Raw genomic sequence first — 26,337 nt, forward strand, 5'->3', positions numbered from 1 at the left:
CAGTACAGGGTAGATCCTATTTTCTCTCGTTGTCAATGAAAAATACGCGGAGCCGGTAAACCGGCTGCAATAGGACTGCTCGGGCGGCCGAGGTTTCGCGGCGGTGCGCAACGGGGCATAGGAGTGCAGTGACTTGCACCGCGGCTGCGCCTAACCTCGCAGATCGTCCACTAGTTTTCTCTCTTTTCCCCTTTCGCTATTTACCTCCTTCTCTTCTATGCCGCATTCAGATCCACCTACATCATCGCCATTGGCGCCTGTGTACGCGATCCTCCACGGAGATCCTGCTCGGACCAAGGCGAAAGCATTGTTGCCAGGAGCCCTTAAGGGCAAAGGCGTAGTTCATGCGTCGGGATCGCAACGAGGTCGACTTGTTTATAGCGTCTCGATAACGAGACCTTTTTCCCACCAGATCATTATCGATGTTCTTCTCGATTTTCCATTGTCGCGGAAATTATGTTTTCCAAGTATGTCGAATAAATCGATCCTCGTTTTAGAACGTTGCAAGTAGGTTTGGACCCAGTTTATCGAATGAAAAGTATGAACGTTTTTCCCGAGACATTAGCATCGCGTTCTTGGCCCTTAATTTGAAGAAACAACGATCGCGAAAGCAGCGGCAGGTGTTGGCTCGTTTCTTAACCACTTTCGAGTCTCGTTCCCTCGAAGAATTTACAACCGCTTTACATCGCGGAATGTACGAGTTGCCATTTTTACGCGTTTCAGTATTTCGCGCTATCTCGTCGAGCTCTGTTCAAATTTGTCTGCAATTGTACCTACGTACGCGTTCTCTACGCTCCCATAAAGTTGCGTACCCTTCGCGAAACGCGATATTCTATTCCATGAACACGGCAAGCTAGCGACGAAACAGTATGTTCGAAAGTGACGGGGTATTATCTGGGACCATATGGCACGAGTACTCGTATTCGGGATACGAATGGGAAAATTATACGCATCGTCGCGTCGTCTAAAAATATCGTTTCCAACTTACCTCTCGTCCCTCATAATTTCGGTCGAAATAGCTCGATACGATATAATTATCTTGGTCGAACGTCACAGCTTGAATTTTATGCGCATTACGAACAACGAGAAATAAAGGAACGAACTGGAAACCATTCTACCCTTACAGCTCGCGTGTCTGCAGCGATGCTAACCAGTCAAGACATCCTTGAACTTGACGATCGTCGAGAACAGGAGGATGTCGATATAACGATCGGGCTCTGGATCGTAAAAAAGTGGAAGAATATCGAGCCAAAGAATTTCTGGTACGGCCTTGCTTTTACCGAATCGTGTTTCTTCGTCGTTTACCAGGCGCGTAGCGAAACGATGCACTACGTACTTTTGAAACAATGTATGTTATCTGGTCGAGGGATCTCGAAAGAGGGGAATCTCTTTCTATCGCTTAGTTTAGTCGTATACGTACCGGTCTCCGGTGAACCTAGAGTTGGACGGCATCCTTGAACTTGACGGTAGCTGCGAGGGTTGAGGGGACAACGATGCACAGCCTTCGAAGCATTCGCATCTAGTTGTACATATTCCGCCGTATCCTGATTTAGCCTCGAAGCGTTCATCCTCTTCGAACAACAACTCGTAAATAGGTAGCGCGTATTTGAACGATGTATCATTTAATCTTTTTTATCGATTTAAATCTATTGCCCGCCAATTTATCGTGTTCGTATAATCGTGCGCTTGAAATAAATTTTTCGCGGAACGAGAAAATCAAGCGTTAAGTTACAGGCTTGAATTCTTTATGACCGGGAGAGTACTCGGTAAACAGGGTATGAAATATTGCGCCGTAGAACGCGTCTTGCATTTGTAATGCTAATACTGTAAACAAGTTAAATGCTAAAAATGAAATAATAAGTGTAGTACGATGTCAAGGATCCGTTGTGTATCGTTCGTTTTACAAATGTTTTATGTTTTCTAATATGACATAAAAGTGTATCCTTAATGGGTTACCGTCGTGAAAATTCTGCTCTCGAGAAACCGTAAATTTGTCACGCATAATGGCAGAACGACAACCCGTAATCGGTCTACTGACGTTATTTTGTAACTTTAAATCGACGACCCTTTAATCGAGCGATTTTGCATTCGCGGACTTGCAAATAAACGTAGTCCACGAAGTTTGATATCTTTTTTCGAAGAATATCGCTATCGATCACCTAGCAACATACCGCGAGGACGTATGCACTCGTGTTTACCAGTTATTCCTGCTTACCGATCGTTGGATGATCTCGAGTACGTCGCACGCACGCGATACTTTCGAACGAAAGCGAATTATCTTGTTTTACTCGCGTCATTCCTGTTTCTCGAGCAAAGTCTCTTTGATTGTCTGATTAATTAGATTCTTGATTTCTTCATCGATAAATCGTTCGAGCGATCGTCAATCACGAGGTTAAAACTCGGCCATTTTCATTGTTCGTTCCAGGAATAATTATAATTTACGATAATCACGAGTATCCCTCCGTCAAGAAGTCGCGTAATTTAAGATCAACGCATGGAACCCTACCGCGAATACCAATTTTGCATAATCGTGTATTCCGCTCGGCCTGTTCGCTCTATCGCGGCAGGGATTCATGCGTGCTTATCTTACAACGTCTAGGCAATATCTCTGTATAATGCGTAAGATGTATGGTCAACGGTAATTGTACGAGTTTCAATGTAAACACGAACAATGTTTCGGAAATACCAATTCAGAAACACGCTACCTCCATGGTTGAAAAAACGAAAGATTTCTCTCGGATAAAGTTGCTCGTAACTCGAGCTCGTGCATTTATTTTCCCTCTTATAACTCTTTACTTTAACGGGATCGCCGTGTAATTTTCGAAATTTTCAGAATACGCTTCATCGCCTAAGTACGACAATCATTAGTACATAACCGCTGCGTTTCGCAGCGATCCACGAAAGTAGTCTATACTTTCGTCCGAATCGAACGAAACTTTCTTTTTCTTGCATAACGCGTAAGAGGCATAGGTTTATCGGTAATTTTCTTCGGTCACAAATTATCCCCTTACGATTGTCGGTCAGTGGAAGCTCCGCGAATCAGGAAGTAAATTTTGCCGACGAATACAGCTATCGCGTGACCAGGGGATACATGCTCGATTTCCTACGAACATTTCGCGAAAGGTACACCTATGGTTGCGCAACGCGTTCCTTGGTAACATGGAAAGTGTTGCGTTTCACGGCACACGCGTTTTCCACAGTTATTCTTCTACAGCTTATAGATCGTTAACGAGATCTCTGTAGCGTGGACCTCGTATTATACAGAGCAATGATTGATCAAATTTCTCGGGCAATTTAGGTAAACGTTTATATCGTGGAGTCGCGCTGCGTCGCATTCAGGAAAACAAATTTGGCACTCCGGAAAAATTAAAGTTACATGTCGCTTCGATAAATTGCATCACATCGCGTTACCACTTCAGATATGGATTGTTAATGAGTCGTAGCGCACGGTACTCTGCGGCTTACCGCACCAGCTACTTTTCGATAACTTCTAAAGTCCGTTATAATAACGACGGTAATCAGAAGTACATAATATTTAATAGCAGCAGAAGGAACGTTCTTATCGAATAAACTGTCTAATTATTTAACGAAATCGTTTTTCCGATAGAAATCGCTGTTTCGTAAACAAAATACGACCACAGTAAAGATACACTTGCAATTTTACGCGAGCTTTCGTTCGCGATGTACCATTAAATTTCACCGTGCACGGTTATAAGTTCCGGCATATCGATAAAATAATACGAAGCTTTTATATCGGGCAAGCAACCGAATAATAATATTTCTGATCACGAAATCGATTATGCAACGTAGACGCGTTACGTAAGACATTAGAAATCCCGTTAGTTCGACTTCCAATTGTCAGTTTTCTGATTCATATTTTCACGGATCGGATTAGAACGGTTCGTGCACGTCGAGGACAATCTATCCTATACGGATCTCTGGGTGACCGCTCTTGCGTATAACGCGTCAGATGAAGACACGCGAATGTGGTTACGCGTCTAACTGAAACTTGAGGCTCGCGCGTGTTTTCCTGGATCATAAATTATTCCTCCATCTACCAGTTTTTAGAAAACGAATCGCGGAAATTTTGTTACGTCGTTGTTCCGTCCTTCTCTGTTCGCGTGGAAATGGAAAGAAAATCGACGGATAATACGACGTAACTTTATCGCGAAATCGTCGATCGGTGAAAAAAGTTTGAACGGGTCATGCTGAGCGAAACGTAACAGTACGGGACAAACCGTTCCCCGACGACAACGGTCTCAGTCATTTACCATAATGTCACATTGTTCTCGGGTAGCGTGCTCGAGGTACACACCCACGATTCTATATTACCGTGCGCTAAAAGACGGATACGGTGTAGCCACGGACTTTGATGATTATTACAAAAGCATTTTCCTTTCTACAGTACCTTACGTACGCTGCGAGAATGTTCGCGTAAAGGGGCATCGTTGTCTTCCAATTGCGACCGTCATTCGAGAAGGAATTTTAAAACAGGAACGAGGTCAGATTTCTACTCGATATGCCGGATACGTACGTTTCGTATCGTTTACGATCGCTACTTTGGTTAATTTCGAACAGGACGAGTTTAGCTCTTATCGTCTGGCCGTGATATAAAGGTCCATCACGATTTATCTTCGTCTTGCCGTTTCCAATCGATCGGAAAACGAACCAAGTATACTCGTTTTCATCCCGCGTCGTAAATCTTTGAAAGGAATACGTCGGTCCCCGAAGCTCGCGTTTTAACGAGAGAAACGATCAGCACCGTCTCCTCCAGAGATAAGAGCTTGCTACACTTTGAGAACTCGAAGGAGTTTTTCGCGTCGACGAAAGGAAACTATTATATCTCCGATTTTACCGAACATCGCGAAATCCCGAGCAAACTATACGATCATGTACCTTCGTTGTTCTCTGGACGGATCGTTCATCTTGTTAACCGCCTCCACGCGCTACCGGTGGTATCGCGGCAATATCCACTCGCGGAATTGCAAAGCGTAAAGATCGCGAACAGGCAGGAAAGCGAACTCATCGTTAACTCTAACGGTTCCTCTGGATCTTGCTAGTCCCGTGTACGATCTTACGATCGCGATCTTTGCTCTTCCTCGGATTCGAGAGCTCCTCTATCTCTTCTGTTGCTGGTACGAGAGTACCCGTCGAAACGATTTCGAGTTTTACGTCGTTTCACGAAGCAATATGATCGGTATTGGATGGACAACCCGAAATGAACTCGAATAAATTTACCGATATTTCGACATGGCATCGCGTTTTCTCGTTTTTTGCTGTGTTCTCTTCTCTCCGCCTATTTTCCCTTCACACGGCTCTCCGGTGGTTTACGTGGCTCGTAATCAGAGTCGTGACTACCGTAGGTTCGCACGATAGAGCCATGCGAGGGACTCGGTTCGAGGCTGTTATGGATAGACCGAGGCTTAACTCTCGATCACCTATCAACCAAGATCATAGGTTAGTTGGGGTCGATACTCGTTTAACGCGTTTACCTTTGGATGGAAACGTTGGCGGATACCTAACCCATCCGACCTGTCGGGAAAACCGTTCCTCTCTCGTGATCACTTTTCATCGCGTTTTCGAACGAAGCGAAGCGTTCCAGCTAGTTATCTACCGGTGAATAGCAAATAACTTTGATTTATAATCGCATAACTGTCACGGTAATTAATATCTCGCGCGCTGTCGACATTTAGATTTTAATAGCGTAATAACGTCCCTTGGATGCCGTTGCTCAACGATATCATTCGTTTCGATTACTCGCCAGATAACAGAAGCAGCGTGCGATCTTCAGGATGAAACGTATATCGACGCTAGTGGAGAATCCGGATGATTCCCGGTGAACAGTTGTATTTATCACCGTCACGGGAATCGTTTTATACGCGTACATCTTATCGGTGGATCGCTGTTCGCGAAACGGATCGCACCGGTTTAGCGATCTCGTACGTCGTCGATTCTTGTAATTACGAATAATCGATTAATTCGGTTCGCGACATACGCGGAAATTACCGCGTCGATCGAACGGGACAAGAAACGAGGTCACCGTTTTCCTTCCTTCTTTCTGGCATTGTTCGATAACCGAGCGACCATACTAGGCATCGTGATGTTTACCGGCACTCCCTCGAGCCCCAGAAAGATCTGCCGCTGCATTTATTGTGGGAACGGAAGACTCGGCTCCGCTTGACTCGATTGGATTCGATTCGCCTGGCGAAGAAAACGAGCGAGAACCTCGTTACGAAAATTGCATATTAGCTAACGGTGTAATCGGTGTCAACGGAACTCGATATAAAACGTGCTTCGGCTTTCTTTCGCCGACGCTCGATACTTCCGACAATGTCCGAAGAAGGATTAGATCAGAGTGACCGGAGTATCGACCTTATCCGCGTATGACAAGTGCTACTCACGTTCGATGAATTACGAAGGAGATCTCGTGGAACGGCAAGAGGCAAGCAAATGTACGTCGAGCATGTACGTTGGTCGTTGTTAAATTGTTAATAATTCTATCGCGTCCGATGACTGGTTCCTAGTAGACTCGTTGCACTGGAAAGGTCGCGTACGCCGTACGCGTTCGTCTTCCACGTTCGTAGTCGTTTCACGAACAACTCTTTATTATTATTCGTTGGGACAGAGAAATTTTCCCTCGTCGCTTCGAATGCGTTTCGATTAAAACTTGTGCAACGAACGTAGAAACTGTACGATATCGGTTTTGCAACGTGATCGAACAATCGTAGATATTAGTGTCCGATAGTATTGGGTTCGCCGTGAAAAACGCTTGACGTTCTATCCGGCCAAGTAGGTTACGCTATTACTCGAAGAGAGAAAAAAAAAATGGTCGATGGAGCGAACGGTGACTGCAGGTCGGGTGGTGCAATCTCGGCGAAGCAAAAATCCTGTAGCCTGTCTGCGTTCCCTTCCTCGGCACGAAGTTTAAATGTTAACCACAATAGCGTGCCATGTCAGCTGAATCGTGTCGAAACAAACGGGCGAGAGGTTCGATCGACGGACCTTCTACTCGAGTTAAACTCGTTGTACAGCTTATGTTAATGTTCTTTGGAAAACTGTTCGCGAAACGCGACTTCTTAACCCCTTTATTCCTTCGTAATGGTAATTAACCAACTCGATGAGCGAATTACGCTTTTTTCTTTTTACTTTCGACACTAACGATCGTACATTAATCCTGCTGTTTCTCCTTCTCGGAATTACGAATCTTGTCGTAGGTCTGGAGCGTTTCGTACAAGATGATGTAATTGTCGCGAAGCTGTACCAAACGATGCCACAAGTTGGCGTGAATCAGCTCGTTAGGCTTGGATTCTTCTTTGGCCACCACCTGATGAAACAGCGTTTCGTTAACGAGCTTGAAAGCACGGCTGAAAGTCGTTGTTACAGTCGCATCGGCTCGAAAGGGAAATTAACGCATTCCCCGCGGTAACCGTACGGCGTGACGCGACGGATAGAATTGCCTCTAAGGATCGCATACTTTGTCGACGGTGGTTCGTCGCGCACGATTCACTTGAAGGTACTTGAGATGGAAGAACAACTCGTAAGCCCAGCAGTCGATGGTTTCAGTGTTACGAGTGGCGTTCGTTAATTCCGTGGATGGCGACGGGGTCGCCAGAGAAACCGCTTGCAACCAGCGTTTCAGCTGAACCGAATAAATCAGTTTTTATTTCGATCGGACGAAATTCACGACCGCCAACACTTACGATCGTCGTGTCGGTTATGAGTTTCACTACGGCGGGTCGCATAGTGTCGATAAGCTTTCCGATGACCGTGGTGTCTTTCTTGAGCGCGAACACGCATGTCGAAAGCGAGTTGTCCCAATCCGACGAGGGTCCACATTCGGCGTTTTTCAACTCTCGCCTGCGTTTAAGACGACCTATGAATTTCTGTACCTCGGAGAAAATCGACTCGATCTTACCTTTGGAAGAAAGTCGAGACGACGTTGTCGATGATGTATTTGGACGGAGCGATTACGATTCTCCTCGTGCACGCCGTTAAACTGCTCACTATAAACGCTAACAGTTGTCCAAGCGGACCGGGTCTTCGACGTCCGTTGCAACTGGCTACACCTCGCGACCGATAAAATTTTCTTTTGCAAACTCCGTGCCGCGATCGACCGTGATTACAGATCGGTAAAGAGTAGTAACTTGAAACTGAAAGAACACAAGCGGAACGGAAAGGTTCGTACGCTGAGATGTCTGCTTCTGACATTTACCACCAAAATCCGAGACGCTGTTCAAGTCGCAATTTTTCGCGGTGGATAACGTAGATTGGCACCTGACTTTTCGACCGGTCGTGTTCTCGTCATACTTGCTGGTTTTAACCGATTCCGGCATATACTCGTCGATGAAAGCGTTCAGTTCGATGATTTTATTCGGAAACGTTTCTAAACAATCAAAGGCCTGCGCGAGAATATAGCGGATAGCACAGAGGTTAAGCGCGACATAAAATCACGTATGTTTCGTACTTCTCGGTGAAGATGCTCGAGACTCGAAGTCTCGCCACTTGTCTCGGAAGTCATCGCGGTATTTCACCAGCAGTCGAGACTAAGAACCGTAATTGGATATCTCACGTAAATTTGGATCAACGTTCATGTTGGCATTCGCGTAGAGTGAAAACCAGCGAAAGCACGATTCTCGAGTAGCGTGCACGGAATGCAGAAAAATTTCGACAACGAACGATCGCGGTGTCCATCGTACTCATAAACGCGAATTTATCGTTGAACCGAACAGACCGAATCTATTAACGTTGCGTACGAACCACGAACAAACCGAACGCGAGATTCTTGCTCGCTTTCTCAAAACGTTCTTCCGTTTTATCGTTAATCGCGTATTCGCGAGGATGCGTGTAGCAAATGTTGCCCGGTAGAGGGCGCGATTTCTTCGAAACAAAGGCTCGAGGTAAATGGCGTAACGAATAATTCGCCGTGCGGTGCATTCAAAAGCAGAGACGGTTAACGAGAATGCAATGGGTGCCTTAACTCCGCTTAGGATCGCCGGGCTGGAAACGGATGTGCTTCCAGATTTTTCCTAATTAAGACGTGGCCGGTGCAATTCCATTACGTAAAGCAACCATCTTGATTTACCGTTCGACTCGGCGGCTACAACAAAACCTTTATGATCACGAGAGAATTGGAAGGGCTCGAAAAGAAAGAGGAACGAAGAGCTGCCGGTCTTCTACCTTCCTCTCCTCTTTTTCTCCTCCTTCTTCTTCGTCTTCTTCTCGTTCTCGTTGTCGTCTCGCGTGTTCTCTTCTTTCTTTTTCCCTCCTCTTTTCTTCTTTACGTTCGTGTCCGCGAGTTTCGCGGAGGTGCCGAGGTGAGATCTCTTCGTGGATCTACCTACGATGCACGGCCGCTATTACTGGTACTGCCAAGGGCCGCCGCGTCGCACCGCAGCGGCCAAGTGGAATGCGATGCAAATTTTATACCAATCGTCCTCCTCGAGTCCAAACCTTCAATAGCCTCCGCGAGATCGTTCGACGTCAATCGGACCAAAGACAACCGAACGTCGTCAAATAATCGAAAACGCGTAAGTTCACGAAGACGTCTATCGAAAAAACCTGCAGACTGTTACCGATTTTACAACCGCGTTACCGAAAAGATTCGAGCGCGTTGATTATATGGGTTGATGGGGATGTCGGCGGCTAACAGCGCGACCAAAGACGGTTGCGAGCGGAACGAGAAGGAGCAAAAGAAAAACAAGGAGAAGATCCAGTGGAAGAAGAAGAAGAAGAAGAAGTCAGAAGGTATCACGGCCGAAGACATTTCTATGCGCGCCCACTGTCAACGAAGATAACTTACGACTTGGCGGAATGGTAATGGCCGTGGCAGACATTCCGTCCTGTTGCAGATTTAATAGACTCGTCCTGATAGGGGGCTACGGAACATGTCACCGCTCGTGGCCAATGATTTACCGATGGACAAGTCTTGTCAACGCCACGTTGATTTTAGACTTCTTCTAGAACGCGTTAAATCGATAGATAAGGAACGAACGAACCACGAGGCGGACACCGCTTATAAATCACCTATCTTTTTACGATTTTCGCTACAAAACTCTGCGAACCATATTCCAATATTTTGACCCGCTCGTAACCGCGTGCGATACTGTACCGCTTAAAGATAGCGCGATGTAAAAACGTGCTCGTTCGAACAAGTATCTGCACTCTGGCAGAGTTCGAGTACGATCGACATTCCGTATTATTCTGTTTCGAAAGCGTTTGACTATAACGCAGGAGATAGGGACGTACGCTGGGACATTGAAACCATCCAGCAGGAAACGCGTTTTTCTTCTGTCCGATATAAGACGAAACTGCGAAAGACAGAGAAAGTTACCGCGTTCCGAGCATTGGTTTTCGTTCCGGGTGTTAACGAACTTGGGACTTAACGCCCCGTTTTAGGGCTCGCGATATAGACGGCGTGGAGCAACGAGGGAAAGCAGAGATAGGTCGGTATCGTGTTCTCGGCTTTCTCGCTAATACCGTCGTCTCTAAGAGCTCAAGCATTTCGCGAACGAGCCTAACTCTTACACGGAATAAACCTTGACGATCCACCGCGTCGAATAAAGTTCTTGGAAGGTGGTTCTTTTTTCTCGCGCGGTTAATCTGCCTACACGCGTAACGCTTGTTTACGCGACGCGCCTCGCCACTGTGTAACGCTTGTAGGTATAATAAATCGGAAGCTGACGAACGATTCGACGAACGCACGGCAAGCGGACACACGCGTATTCCGCGCAAAGGTGTTGGCTCGTCGTTAACTGGCCAAAGCGACGACTTGGACGCATTTCAGCTCGCTTACCGGGACACGCGATCCTCTTTCTATCGGTGCACGTTCGCGCTAACCGCTACGCACTCGCACCCTTTATTTCGCGCAGTCGCGTGCAACTTACCGGCATTTACATACACGTGCTGGAGACCGCGCTTAATCGCGGATACGACAGCCTTTTTTTCGCGGTAATAAGGATGCACTCGGCGGAGCACGCCGGTTCCGATGCGCCGTTCTAGGAAGAGGAGAAAAACTCTGTTCCGATCGTTTGTCCTGTTGCATGTTTCCGAGCTATTCGAATAGAAGTTGAAGGACTACGATTCCTTCGAGAAGCGACCGCGTTTTTACGTTTCGATCTCGATTCGAACTAGGTACACTTTGCGAGCACGGATTCTTAGGAGTCGCGGAGTGCAAATTACGGGACAATACATAACGTACCGTTTCGTTTTCTCGATTCGTATCGCGTAAGCAGAGACGGAGAGGGCAGAGAAGGGAAAGGAAGGGAAACGAAAGGATTTATCGTCGTCGCGATCGCGTTAATTGAGTTGGCACTGCACGCTCGACGTTGACACTCGACGAATAACGCGTCCTTCTCGCCGTAGACGATGCGTAGCAACGAGTTACCGGGTTTCCGTGAAACTCGGCGATATCGCGATACGTCGTCGGGTTCGAGGGGTGTCGTAACGAGACTCTAAGCGCATCCTCGTTTTACGGAAGATCGCCTCCGAAAACAACGGAGCGAACGAGTCTCGATGCGATTTCGATACGAGCGGGAGCGGACGCGACAAGGATAACTGGACGAGGAGAATGCATAAATTACAGAATATTCTCGCGCAACATATAGCAACAGGTTTAGCGGAAAAAATGACTATATGGAGTATAGAGGGAGGGTCTGATAGAGTCAGCTTATAGTCCGTCGATTACAGTGACCCGAGGCAATTGGTAGCGAATGTGAGAATAGCGTTTGCCACGGCCATCTGTCAGCACATCTGTTCTTAACGAACGATTAGTTATCATTTCTCGATACCTTTCTGTCGTGCAATTACCTTTCCGCTATACGTTATCCGCCGCAACGTACGATTTATCGGCACGAGTCGATAATGGCGAATCTTTAAATAGGAAAATCGTTAAGGCTGTTTTCGTTTGTATCGTAATGCCGATAAGCAGAGCGGCATGACTTATTACAGGAGGAGCGTTAATACGATGTAAAAGCCAGCCACGGATGAATAACTGGAGGCAGAGCGAGGCGAAGATTGGTAGGTCGTGAGCTTGCTGCAAAGTTGCAGCACACTGTCGGTGTAACGGCATGGCGAATCTGCTGGCACCTATCTGAAATGGCATCTGGATTTTTACAGACGTCCGTGTCCTACGAGCCGCGATATCGCGTATTCACGCTACGTTAGAGGCTCTGCTTCCACGCAATGTCTTGCACGCTAATTACAACGTATCCGCGGTTGAGATTGAATGCGGGCGATATTTCATATAGGACAGAGTGCTCTCGCTTGCGCAACAACGTCTAATAATGATTGCGAAAGCGATAATACGTAAGCGAGGTTCTCGCAAGGAGATCGAGGCCGAAGAAAGTACAGCGCGGACAACGGCGAAAAAATATTTGCGAGGGAGCGGTGCAAACCGATAATAAGTCGAAGGATGGCAATCAGATACCGCTCGCGATTCTCTCGCGGACGTTCTATGCCGAGTACGATATATCGATTACGTTCTTTGCTTTCGTTACCGTCGAATTCGATTCGGCCTTCTAATTAAGGAATCGCGAGACGCGAGCAATCGACTTACGCAACGGACCCGAACGCATCGAGAGATAGCTACGAAATGGATATACAGAGTTTTCTCGCTAGAAGAGCTAGAACGGAGACCCGATCGCAATTGCCGGTGCAAGGCGCCTTTCTAATTTTCGCGTGGCGCAACGCGCGATTCTTCCTCCGCGACTGGCTCGATTAGCATTTCTGGCTAATCGCATTCTCGCGAATCTACTTTAATCGCGATCTGCTTGCAAATGCTACGGCACAGCCGTCCAAACGGACCAACATTACCGGCACTTTACCACTTTACTGGCCAAGCAGCTTGCTTTTAGTTCTCGTGTTCGAACGAAAATTAAATCGTTATTCGCTTCGTCGTTTGCTTTAGCGTTAATCTTAACTCGTGCACCTCTCGCTATGCTCCTCGTTTACTCGACAACTTTGTCTCGATGGCCTCGCGGTTTCAAGCTACCCCTATTATAGCCGAAGCTGCAGTTTTATCTCGCTTATCGCGTACCGACGATCTAAATGTCGTCACGTAAGAACCATAGGGGAGATTCGCTTGCGACGGATGCGCGAACTCGTTTGGGACATTGTACGCGTTGCCAGGCTAATCCGAAGTCACCGTACGAGCATCGTTTAATTCTACGAACATTCCGTTTAGCAGCGAACAAAATCGCGTTACGAGTGATCCGTGACACAATGGTTTAGGTACGGTCCCGATTTCTATCGTCGATGTACGTTGCAGGATCGTTGAGACTTATCGTTACCATCGTCTCGATATCGATGGCTCGTCGACGCCAGAAAACGACGTTCCTTTTAAGCGGATAATTTCAGGGGACCTTTGTAGTTATCTCGTGGAAGTAGCCAGCTGCGAAAATCCAGCGCGTAAACGATGTACCTCGTGTTCCGCGTTCCTTCTCTACAATTTACGCGTCCGAATCGTTCGTAAGTTTAAGTTTGACGCGCGAAACAAGAGAAGGTATTCGTTTCGTGTCCAAAGCGATGCATCCGCAGAAAATGCTCGCCCAGGAGCAGGAACATCGTGTTCCTGCCATTAGGGTTATTGCGAGCCGTGACAGAGGCATTTAGATTCAACTGGAATGCAGCCCCGTAGCTACAATAACAGGTAGACGTAAGGCAGTAAACCGGTAGGAATCTCGCTCAAGGGGGTCGTCGGTGTCTCTCCCCTGTGTTGCTCCTTTTGCTCCGTTTCCACTCGGAATCTACGTGATTCGTGCGATTCACTTTCTACGACAATTATAGCGAGTCCATTTTCGATTCGAAAGATAAAGTATCAACGAGATACGTTCGTACAAGCGAGAGTGCACCTCGTCGATGCGTGTCGATCTCTTTTTCGTACTGTTTCGAACTTGGAAATTGGTTGGAATGCGTATAACCAGTATAACGCGTTACACGCGACGAACGCGGTGGAAGCAAGGCGCGGGCCGCTAATTATGCAGATTGGCACCTAACGTAATGCTCGTTAATTAACCGCAATGCCCGTTTTATATATCCAGGTGGGACGGAAGGACGGCCAGGCACGGCGCCATATTGCTACACCGCAACTGCCCACGCTTACAGCAATGTCGTGTGAAACAGTCGGTCGTTTACGATTTATTGCAAAACTACACGCGAGGTGTCTGTACGCGTTTCGGTTGTTCGAGTCGCTGCGAGCTTATCAAAAGAAGAAAAAACAGAAAAAAAGCTGAAAGTACGAAGATATCTACTATTCGACGGTCGTACGTCGCTGGATAATTTCCTTCTCTTCTTTCGTCGCCAGACTATTTCGAGACCGTGGAGACACTGTTGCTCAAGGATCTATGGCACAACCATGAATTCATTGTCCTCGAAGGATCGAGAGGTCGAGCACGAAGGTCGAGACGCTCGGTGCCATGATGACCTCTTCGATCGTAGCTCGTCGTCTTCGGAGGACGAAGGTAGTTCGTGGGCGTTGCAAGAATTCGCCACGATGCTCGAAGCTCGTGGGTATATTCCTCGGATGCTCGTGGAATCGATCTTTAACCATGGTAGATAAAACCCTAGGATTCAGCGACGTTTAACGTCCGTGCACGCGCTTCTAAACGCACACCCGTCCACTTGGCGATAGGAGTTTGCGCTTCCACGGTCATCGTCCTTCTCTACCATCGGTAATTTATACCTCTATTGTTGGTCCGTCAAAACCTGACGTCTTCATCGAGTCGGGGATGGCTTCGATAATCGCGTCACCTACGCCCACGAACATCGTGTCCCCCGTGTCTTTTTACGCAGTCGAATACGCGCGCGAACCTGTACGTTAACAACTTCTTTGCCGCGCGAGCTCTCGACGTCTTTGCTTTTCGCTTTCGGATAAACGGCTTTTCGAATCGTCTACGAGAGTGCAACATCGCGGTTCGCACGGTTCTCTCATGGAACAGAATCGACGCGGTCTACATAAACCGTAGAATCGTAGACGGTTCGGTCGTCGCATCGTAGAATTCATCTCGTACAGTGGTCTCCTTCCAAAGGTTATGTTTGATAATCCAAGCCGTCCGTTCCATCGCATGATTTACGCGGTCATTTGTCATCGTTACGCGCGAAACGTCCAACGTACACAGGGGCAAGTAACGTCGTGGTTCTAAGCTTTTTCAACGGCCCACATGCATCGGATCGCGTTCACCGAAACGTTATAGTTATCCTACTTTAGGTTCGCTCCTCGACACAGTCTCGGGGACTTTATCAATTTACCGTACCTCACGTTGTCTATTGTGTCGACGAAGAGGGCAACCATTCATCGATGGTTTACCGAATTCGATCGAACGCGTGCATGACCGAAGAAGCGGTAAGCAAACGACTGAGGGTCTCGGTTGCTTATAGCGCGGCTCGCTTTTGCCTCGCTTTCCGAGAAGGCCACTTCGTGTTATGCCGGACGTGGTTCAGGGCGTGCCGATCACGACGAGGATGTATTTGAACGGCACTCTGTTTCTCCAAAGGATATCCGATTCGTGGGTTCCCGTTCGATACATCCGGACAAACGACTCGGGAAACACGAAATACGGCCGAGAAATGCTTTTAAAACCTTGTATCGTTTCCGCGATATCGCACAATCGTACCAATCGATCACGATCGTACGTCGCGGCACGGCGATTCGGTGGCTACGAACCGCAGGGTTTTGTTCCGAACATCTTTATTCCTCGCGCCAACACCGATAACCTCGTAAACGTTTTTATCGTGACCACGATTGTTCGAGGAAGGGACAATGCTCGTCGAAGAAAAAGACGAAGCTTTTACCTTTCGACTACGAGCAGTCACGTGCCGAGATAAGTGCTCCTCAATTTGGAGACAATCGAATTCCTCCTCTGCATACAATTCTCGGCGTAACGGTGAGATACAACACGTGACATCACGTATTTCACCTGGCTAACCAAGACAGCTTGCTAAACAGGTGGCCGTTTATTTTCTTCCCCGTAGTCCTCTGTTTATCTTCCATTGTCGTCGTCGCGTTATAGGTCTCGAAAAAACAGAGACTACCGCGTTTCAACATCTTTTTCGTCCATTTCGTGGATTCGTCGCTTTGAACTTCCGCTTTTATTTCGCGTTACAAAGTGTATACCTCCGTTCGTTTGGTCGGATGCGTACGTTTCAGAGGGATAACGCGAAGAAACGATAAGTTCCGCGAGTTTTCTTCCCGCGGGTTCTAACGTTACGTACGTAGAAACGATACGTGCGCGGCGTAGTCCCTTCCACGTATAACTCAGGCTAGAGACAGCGAGCATCGTTCGTGGTCGTTCGAAGATTCTTGGGTGGTGTTCGCGAAAGGAACAACCACCCTCGTGAAGAACGTCGATTCGCAGGCATAACGCGCGGCAAAACCTCGTGCAGGGTTTTAATTACTTTAGACAAATTCGAAACCGGAGACTCTCACGACGCTGGTGGCCCTCTCGTGTTACCTTAGCTCCAAGTTACCTAACTCGTGCTTGTTAGGTCCTCGCCTCGCCTCGCTACGCGGTGGTATGCACTGTTCCGCTGCTGTCGGGACGTTGACTGGTTTATTCGGTGGTATCTCGAGTCTTTGCCTGGCGGCGAAATTGAAAATCGAGGATACGATTCTCTGCGAACGCTTTACCGTGGTCCATAGATACATCGCTCGAGTCGAGCTTCGATCGCGAGCGTAAACGTTTACGATCAGCTCGAGTTTGCGCGAAACTAAGCGATTGCTAGCCTGTTGCAACATTCGCGTTAAGACAGAGTTGCATTACTCATTCGATCGTTGCATCACGCACCTGTGAGACGCGATGTCTCGAGCAAAGTTGCGACAACGACCAGCTAATATGTACTTTGCATGATGTAACGTGTCGGGATTTAGGGACGTAACGTAAGAGTTCATCCTGCGTAAGACTAAGGTGATGTTACCTCTTAGAATATCGCGCACGATTATTCTCGCGTTACGTCCCTCCCGACTTTTTCGTTAAAGGTAAACGACATCTCGCTGCCCGAACAAAATGACGAGTGTAACGGATCGAACGTTACGTAGAGGTTTCGCGAGGAAGAATGTTGAATATCCTGGAAAAGTTGACGTAACGCGACTTCGAAGTTGTCCAAGCCTTTGTTTACGCGCTCCCTTCGGGCAAAGTCATTCGTTCACTTTCAAATATGCAAATCACCGCGCGCGCTATGCGTCAGTGCTCACAGGAATTTCGAGCGGAAAACCTCCGAATGAAATACGTTACCTCAGCGTAACGATATAATTAGCAACGAACGCTTGTTGTCAGTTGGTAAACATAACGTTCCGTTACGACGACTCGGAACTGGACATTCGAAATTTGGGAGGCACGACGGTTCGAAGTTCGACGCTCTCGAACTTTGGATCGTGACGATCGTAAAGTGAGTTCTGTTTGTAGGTGTTGACCGAGCGTCGTACACACCGGACGCGTATTATGGTGCAACACCACCGTCCAAGCGAATTAATGCTCCATCGTTACGGAGCATCCTATCTTATCCCATCGTATGGTACGGTTGCCGTAGAACGAGGATCGCCGGATAAACGGAGAGGAATTCGAGATATCCGTCTTAAATACCGGCCAGCGATTCGCCGAGAGAAAAGTTAATAGCGTTTCGTTCCCCATAATCGGATATGTTCTCTGTTCGTGCGCGATGCAAAGCAAACAACGATCGCGGAGTCGGACAATTGAAATCCTTCGAGACGAAAAGCTACGAGACAATAATATAATAGCGTGCACAGAAAGCGCCGTGACTGGTTCGTGTTCTGCAAGCTGTACGGCACACTGGCTTTGCATACCGAAGTCTCGGACCAGCGAATCGAGTCTTAACGCAACGCCAATGTGCTCTCCGCTACAAATTATATTCGAATCGTCGAGATTTTTCTTCGTCGAACAACATGGAATCCCTTCGAGGCTGGAATTTCGCACGATTCGCCGGCGCGGTGCAGCGATTCGAAGAATACTCGTTTTCTTTGCAAGGACGAGCCGGGGCGATGCGTCTCTGCCACATGCCACGAGTCGATCTGTCTTGTAATTTACCGGCTTCCCCGCGACTATCATAGCGCAGAGCCTCCTGATAACAGCGAACCGTCACACACTCCCCTAAGAGATTCCCGATCGGTGCCGTTTAGCCTCTCGCATCCTGAATGGCAGATCAATGGCGCCGACCTGACGCGATATATCGTGCCACCGTCATTAAATCATTCGTTTCGCGCCTCCGCGTCAGCTCGTACACGCATACGTACAAAAGCCAGATCCCCGTTGCTTTTGTTCCATTTTCGCTCGTTGATCGAGAAACCGATCGCTGTTCGACCGTTTCAACCTGCTTTCGACCGTGCTATTTCTTGTCCTCTCGGCCATTTGCCTTTTCTAGTCGAACAAAAGTTTGCGAAGGATAGGCGTTTAAACTGGTACTCGCGAGAATTCTGACCTCGCGCACTCCATCCGGTGACAAGTACCGCCGCAAGATCAAAGCGGTCGAACAGCTTCGTTGTCAGTCAGGTTTTCTGCGTTAGATCCTATCTAGCGATGACCTTGCGGTGGCGTGGCCAACGCGTAACGCGAGATCCGTGTCCCATATGCGGGTGTAACATATTTTATTTGACACGGCTTATAGTTGAAAGGACACCTATGCACGTGTATAAGCGCGTGTATCGACCTCTCGCGGTCTTTCTGTTCTGGCAAGGTGAGCCGTAACCTAGCCTTTGTCGTCGCGTATCGACGCGTCAAATGCTCCATCCGTCTGAATTAAAGCGTTACGCAATTGGAAATACACAGCAAAACGCGTATACGCCAATGTTTGTTAAACGCCAATCCCAAAGAGCAGTTGTTCGTGTTAACCTCCGAGACCTTGCAATAACGACGAACGGAGCCCCGAGGAGCGAAACTGCCGAACAAAAATATCTCTCTTCGGATTGCCATCTAGGGCGAGACGGAGACAGGGCTCGCGTTTAAGGATTACCGCGATTTTACCGTCAGATGCTCGCGGGGATTACGGACGACGGAAAAATAAGGATCGCCGAAGGACGTATTTCAGATCGAAAATACTCGCGAAAGCTAAGAATCTCGAAAACTCGCTTCTCTCGCGAGAAACTCGATACGAACGAAACCGTATTATGCGCAGCTGTATCGGCCATTCGAAGATTCCCCTTAAGTCTACGTTTTCGTCGCTTCGTCCTCGGATCGAGCAGATTCTGTTACAGCGAACAAAAAATATTTACTCGTCTTTAGGGTGTAAAAATCCACCGGCCTGCCCGGTTATTCCTTAAAGTCGCGAAAACGAATTCGTACGATCGTAGCCAAAGCACCGAGCCAGTCGCGAACGAATCGACTCTCGAGCCAAGATCTTCGCGAGACTCGAGTCCTCGTGGTTGACTTTTATCGCGAAGTTGGCTCGTTATACATACTTCGCGACGTGGGATAAAAACAACGTTGCGATTCAAACAAGGGATCGGTAAGACGATGCGGTGTAACGATAATGTTTTCATCGCGTTCAGGTTCTTGACGCGATAACGTATAAGTAGAATCACGAGTTCTCTTAATCTTACGATAAAAAGATAAGGGAGCATATAAAATTTTCAACACGCATAGAATGTAGGTAACTGCGAGGCGTGAACAAGCACCGGAATAAGCAGGATTTCAATTTCAGCCAATAAGAAGAAACACCGCAGACTCACGAGACCAGGTGCTTCAGAAAATCTCGTTCCCCTTTGCGTGGGAGTCTCGTCCAAGGTTTCTCGATAGATGGTCTCGAGGTAATTTCGAGTGTACGAAATATTACGATATTCGATATTCCGAGGTACGAGTAATACGTACCTACAGAAATCGTATAGATCAGTTAATTGCCGGTCGTATCTTCGATACGAGTTTGCGCCCGGTGTTTCGCGGGAGATGATCGCGAACACGCTCGTCTCCGCCAAGGTTCAAAACCTCTCGCGCGAAAAGCCACTGACCGGCTCTTGTTTCTTCTCGTACACGAGATTCTCCTTTTGAGATTCTCTTTGTTCGCTTGCCGCCGTGTACCTTGGCGAGACGTAGGAGACGGAGGAGACGAAGAGCCATCGGAAAGAGAAGGAAGAGGGATGATCCGTGAAAAAAGTTTCGCGTTCATTCCGTGTATACCGGCGCGAGAACACGAACCTTGGGAAGAAGAAGTCTTATGGATGGTCTCCCGAATGTCGGAGAATCTCTGCTAACTTGAACCGCACTGGCCAAAAATAAATACGGTCCCGATCGTTAGCGTTACGGAGGTATCGCGGTATATAGAGGATCGAGACTCGTTTTCGACCAACAGGATTCGCGAGACCTCGATCGACCTCGATCGTCGAAGTAAATTCGTAAATTACAAAGTCACTCCACGATTTTTATCGCGATCCACTCGAGAACGAAAAATAATTTAATGGTCATCTTCGTTGATTGCCCGCACGTTTTGATAGCGTATCGAACGATCTTTTATCTACCTCGAAAAATCGGCGGAGAGTACACAGTGAATTCCTCGGGAATGTTAATAAACTATTTACGTCTTCGCGTGCGCGTTAGCGTCGATTGTTTTTAGCAGCAGATATGGCCGTTACGGTTATTAAGTTGAATAGAAAAGCGAGAAAAGACGTAGAGAAGCGAAATTATTTGCCGATCGCGTATAGGGACACAAACTCGAGCGAGATAACGGTTTCGCAAGAATCGTCGCATTAGCGAAATGTAAGGAGATAAGGAGAAACGAAGCGTCATTCCGTAAACGCATTACGTAGGAACGAGATTTCCTGAACCGTTTCCAATAGCAATAAACTGCAGGAAGAACTGGGTGTGCGCGAAGCAACCGCTTTTATAGCATCCTGACTGTAAACGTGGGCAGCCTTTGTCCGAGTAACAGTACTTTTGCTCGTTTCTCTCCTCTCCTTCTCTCTATCTCTTCTCTATACTCTACGATAAATATTATTCTTACTCTTATTCTGCTCCTCTCGTTCGCGCACACGTAGGTACGCGAGTTCGCGTTTTATCCATTGATACCCACGACGCCGCAGAAAATCATACGACTATATGCTGTTATCGTTTTCTTTCGAAAGTGGAAAGCACTTATTTCCCGTTGATCGTTGGTCGCCGGTACGGACAGTCGAGATACAGAAATAACCGTGATAAGTTTCATCAAAATCCGAGAGGGTTGCCAAAGGCGGAACGCAGTCGCACACGAATGTCTGAGGTGGCTGTAGGTAGATAGGTTGATAGGTTGGTAGGTTGGTAGGTAGGTAGGTAGGTATGAATCGTCGCGGCAGCTGGTGCTATCGCGGTAACTCGCAATCCGCGGTCGTTCCACGTCCTGCGTGTTAGAAAGGGGAGGTTCTTTTCTCTTCTTCGAGGACCTCTCTCACCATCTTGGCTGCGGGTATCGTTCGAGCGTCGCGTCCTTCGCGATCGACGCGCGACGCTTTTAACCCGTCCTCTCGCAGAAAAACCTTTCTTTACGATCGCGCGAGTAAATCGACCGAACGAGAACCCTCCGGCATCCGAGCAAGGCCGAGTCACGATTTTCTTCCGGCTACTCTTAAACTCTAAAATCTCTTAGGGGAAATTACCGTGCACGCTTATTTTCTTTCTTTTCGTCCGTCGGGATCGTTCGGAATTTTATTTTCGTCATTGAAACTACATTTCACGTTTGATCGTGCGTGAAAGGATACTAGATTGGAAAGGAATGTCGTTCCATTCAGACTCGAAACACGAACGAGTTAAAATCACCTCGAGAACGCTGCATTTTTCCTGAACACGGTCTTTCGAGCTGTGTCCGTTTTATCGCGCGAATCTATTCGTTTGACGAAAGGTTGTTTCGTCGTGCGAATAGAACGCGTCGTCGAAAATAAGTATCGATTGTGATTTTCGTAGGGGATTACGACGCGCTAAACCACAGAATACCTTGTTGTTCCAAGGTAAACCGTGGTACGATGCTCTCCCACGTCGAATCACCGAGCAATTTTACATGATAGCCACTAATTGCGAAGCATTCCGCAAATAACTGGATATTACGAATCGTTTATACCTTGCCCAAAGTCTCTTATTAGATGGTTTTTACGGCGAACGTTCGAAACACGATTGGCGCAAGACACGACGATGGAAGGAAGTAAAAGATACGCGAATGCGATGTTAAGTTTGAAATAATCGATACTCTTTACGGATATCGAGATAATCTAGTCGTTTCGATCGTTTCTATCTTAGGCATAAGTGTTACTCTGTCCTGTACGCGCGCGATAAAATTAATTCCCGACTGTTTGCACAGTGACTAGGATACTCGATGATTAATATCGATACGTTTTATCGTTTGAACCACGCTCGATAGCTTGATACGCGTTTGCCTCGTCGTTTAACGCTCATTTTACAGCGCATCAATTATGATACGTAACTTTGCATAGGATAGTTAAAAGGATATAAACGTTTCGTTACACGGTGACGTTTTTAAACGGACAAAATCAAAGTTGTAACGATGCAACTTGCATAATAGGGAACGATAAGAAGTATTTACCGGGAATACGATGTTGGCTCGAGTCACGCGAGCTAGCAGGAAAGCGCGCAGAGCTAATGAGACACGAGAACGATGTCTATAAATATTGTTACGTTAGCGAACTTGGGCTAAAACTGGTAGGATAACGAGGCATTAACATCGAGGAGAATTAAACGTAATAAAATGCGATCGATGTAACGATTACTCGACGAATCGACGAACTCTCGTGCCCAAGGAGCCAAGCGAAAGTTAAAGCGAATCGACGGTTCGCGATAAACGCGTTTAACGCGATCGCCTCGTCAATATTTTATTTCCCGAGTATCGGTTCAGAAATAGTTTTAGCACCGATAGAAAGAACTCTCTCGTCCGGATCGAACGATCGCGATCGATTCCTCTGGGTGCGTATCGTTTTATCGAATTCCAGAGTGGTCTGCCGCTTTATCGCAAAATTACGATCGAATTGTGACAGGTTAAGACCCACGCTTCGAGCACCGCTGCACTCGACCTCGATAAATACCAGGGGACGTGGGTTGCGCAAAACTTAATAGACCAGCAGACACGCGAGGAAGAAAGAGATCCGTGTACCGACTCGATTGTTCGCGGTTCATTCGACTCGACTAGCGACCGATAAACTATACGCGATCTAACGCTTTCTCGTCTTTCCACCTCGGTGTTTTTCACCAATTTCGTTCGGAAACAAAATGGCTAACGGCTTAACAACGATACAGGACGGGACCACGTAACGCGATACGGGGCTCTCCTCTACGGAGACCACACGCGTGCTGTCTGAGGATCCAGTGGTTCTTCCTTCACCGAGTCGTGAATCATTAAATTATCTTAAATATAAGCAAGTAGATCGTTTCGATCCCCATCCTGTTCTGTCGCTCTAGTAATTTTCGATACGATTTCAGCGACGTCTCGCGATCTTGACCCCAAGTTTCGATGCAGAATCTCCGGAGGAAAAGAGCGAATCGACGGTCGATGGTAACGCGTTAACGTCGTCGACGAACGAGCGTAAATCAATTTGGTCGCGAGGGAATTGTCGGTAGACGTCACTCCGGTGTGTGTCGGTTCGCGCACATGTACAATTGCTCGCGGTCCGATGGTTATTTATCGTGCCATCCTGACAGATAGCATTTATTGATTCGAGTTTATGCGAGTGCTACTGACCGTACGCGTTGACGAGACGAAATCATTTTAAACATTGTCACGCGATGTCTTCGATGAACCGGATCGTTCGAGTTTACTTGGCGTTTCGTGCTGGTTTCTTTTCTCGATCGCGAATCACAGCCACGCGTAATTTCATCGATCACGGAACGGCCAAAACACGCGCGTACGACGTGCACGGTTACATTTCAAAAAACCGTTATCGATGATTCAGAAAAAGGGTAACTAGAAGAACTAGCAAACCCTCGTTTCATCGAATTCGCTATCTTATCTGATGCTCATCGAAGACGTCAAGAAAGATTACTCGTCCGCGTACGTGTGTCTAACGGAACACGGATATTCCAGAAGAGCGGATAAGCTTTCCTGAACCTTGAATTTTTCACTTTTATTCCGATTAGTTATCGGAGCGTGAACCACTATCGAAACGACCTTTACGCAACTCGATAAACCATAGTAAATGCTACATGACACATTCCTCGACGCGGTTCGCTCGGCGTATTCGGAGCAAAAGGTACGCATCATCGAATCCGATGAAAGGATACCGGTCGTATAAAAAACGATGCAACAAGCGCGCGTTGCATCCGTAAGAATTGGAAAGCTATGGCAAATATGTACGAAGTTCCTTTCTCCGGCAATTTCGACTCCAGGTTCGCGCGTTAAATAACCAACAGGAAAACTATCAATGTCAAGTGTACGAGCAAAATGCGAACGAACACCGCTGTCTAGCTCCGGATACCATTTCGCGAGGGAATGTTTTCCGTCTGAAATTTTCATTCCGTCGTCGACCGTAATCTCGTTCGGAATTGAAGGCGCGAAACAAACGGAATAACGATTATTCGTTCGCCGAACGGAAAAAATTCCGATAGACACGGTCAATGATACCAGCGAGCAATAAAAGTCTCGGTCTCGGCACGCCCTTAGATACCTGACGCTCAGCCCCAAGGTTTTCGAAGCACCTACACGTAACACTTTCGTTACGTGCCGTAATTACAGAGCGTATCGAACCTCGAGCTGCTCGAAGATTTATCAGATCGCGAAGATGCGTATCCGCAGAAGAAAACATTTGCACGTATTAATATATCGTTTCTCGTCGTCGCGTCGCATCGAGACGATTCCATGCTGGCCGATGCAAAGATAAAAGCAAACGTTCTCCGTGTCGAACGATATTATTAATAATCGTAATAACAGATGTTTCTTACTCCCGATACGATTCATAGGATTTCGCGCAAAAGATTAAATTTTATGGACCTCGATACGAGATTTAAATACACTTGGTAATTGCTGGTAGCAATAATTTAGAAGGTTTCGAGAAGATGTATCAGCGTTAAGTGTAAAATCCGACAGGTAACGCGATCAATTTCTCGCAAATATCGGAGTGGACGTATCACGGTAGTTTTGGGGTACATAACGTTCTAAAAACAGCGAGCGACGGTATTCGAAGAATACCCGTATAACGCGATACCGCGTCGTATCGCGAGAGTATGCGAAATTACGTTGGAAAGTATCTAAAACACGGAGCACCGGTTCGTTCCTATTTTACGCATGGCTGAGTACGAAGCTCGCTGCAACGCGTAATATCCATGGAACGAATTGTCCCTCGTATCGTAGGCTATCGCTACCTGTAACGAATACCTGACGGAGTCGCAGCGACGCGACGCGAGTTAAATCGCACGGTTATTATCGACATTCGATTCAGGGACGCGCTCCGTCTTCGAAGTGCCGTTCTACCGGCGGATTTGGAAATAAGTAACTTGGACACGGTCTTTGGAATAAAGTGGTAATTATCGTTACGAATGGTGAATTAAATCCGCTCGTTCGAAGCTACTCTCGAGGTAGCGAGTGTAATCAATGTTTCATAGAAAATACAGCGATGTGCTCCGATCATAATCCGTGGAATGCGCTGTAACGCGAGAAGTAATTTAATAGAAAAAGCGACACCGAGTCGGTAAGATCGAGGAATCGGCGTGACCATATCTGCCTCGGCGAGTCTGGACGCCGCCGGACTGCAACGGGTTAATCTGTCGCGTTATTGAATACCAGTTCGCCTATTTATAAAATAACGAATCACGCGAACGAGAACGGTAGGACCGATCGATCAGGATCGACGCCCACAGTTTCGAGAGTAGCCTAGCACTGCGCAATCCAGCCGCAAGTGCACGAGCGGGTTTCTAGCAGCGATGAAGCACAAAGTGGGCCGTACGAACGAGTGCGTGGCATGATGTGGCGTGCCGTGGCGTTTGCATTCATAGATTTTCGCCTACTTGATTCGCAGCCGTGCAAACCTATTACGCGTCTGTGTCGCACACCTACGAAAAGTCATGATATTCTCGACGCGAGAGCAAGCGACTTCTTTCTTTGTCTTTTGCAAAATTTCTCACCGACTGAATCATTGCGCGCCTTAGAACGTTCGTACTTGAAGCGGCCTCGATAGCCAGCTCGAAACGCGCGAGTTTTTTCAAAAGGCGCGCCTATGCGATGAACAACGTGTCTAGGAATTCTATCGACTTTTGCGCGAAAAGGAATTGCAGATTTATGAACAACGACGACTGATGATAAAAATTCAACTCCAAAGTACGAAAATTAAACTAACAGTTCAAATTTCGCTAAGTAGTTCGTACCAGTGCCGTAGTAAGTACGGCAGAATCTACTGCGTTCGGTGATGCGACGAAAGCACGATATTTTACGCGA

The 26,337-nt window shown here is 47.2% G+C and overlaps 1 protein-coding gene across 2 annotated transcripts; it reads right to left on the bottom strand.

Moving 5' to 3' along the window:
- Positions 1-7,126: 7,126 nt before the first annotated feature.
- LOC100883109 (uncharacterized) lies at positions 7,127-9,421 on the bottom strand. 2 transcript variants are annotated; one of them, XM_076532584.1, is made up of 6 exons: positions 8,465-9,421; positions 8,213-8,383; positions 7,916-8,150; positions 7,701-7,857; positions 7,475-7,639; positions 7,127-7,324 (listed from the first exon to the last, which is right to left on the bottom strand). In XM_076532584.1, exons 2-6 carry the CDS (start codon positions 8,331-8,333, stop codon positions 7,169-7,171), a joined length of 834 nt encoding a protein of 277 aa, XP_076388699.1. In that variant the 5' UTR covers positions 8,334-8,383; positions 8,465-9,421; the 3' UTR covers positions 7,127-7,168. The 2 variants fall into 2 exon arrangements, with proteins under 2 accessions (XP_076388699.1, XP_076388698.1); XM_076532583.1 differs by having other exon boundaries at positions 8,213-8,399; positions 8,465-9,420.
- Positions 9,422-26,337: the final 16,916 nt, after the last annotated feature.

This window comes from Megachile rotundata, chromosome 6 (assembly GCF_050947335.1).
Source record: "Megachile rotundata isolate GNS110a chromosome 6, iyMegRotu1, whole genome shotgun sequence".
Lineage (NCBI taxonomy): Eukaryota > Metazoa > Arthropoda > Insecta > Hymenoptera > Megachilidae > Megachile > Megachile rotundata.

Excerpts from the sequence above, each read along its gene's own strand:
- LOC100883109 (XM_076532583.1), bottom strand. The coding sequence starts at position 8,518 with ATGACTTCCGAGACAAGTGGCGAGACTTCGAGTCTCGAGCATCTTCAC. Across the intron at positions 7,640-7,700 it reads TCATAACCGACACGACGATC|CTGAAACGCTGGTTGCAAGC; the intron begins GTAAGTGTTGGC and ends TATTCGGTTCAG. Across the intron at positions 7,325-7,474 it reads GACGAACCACCGTCGACAAA|GTGGTGGCCAAAGAAGAATC; the intron begins GTATGCGATCCT and ends CTGTTTCATCAG.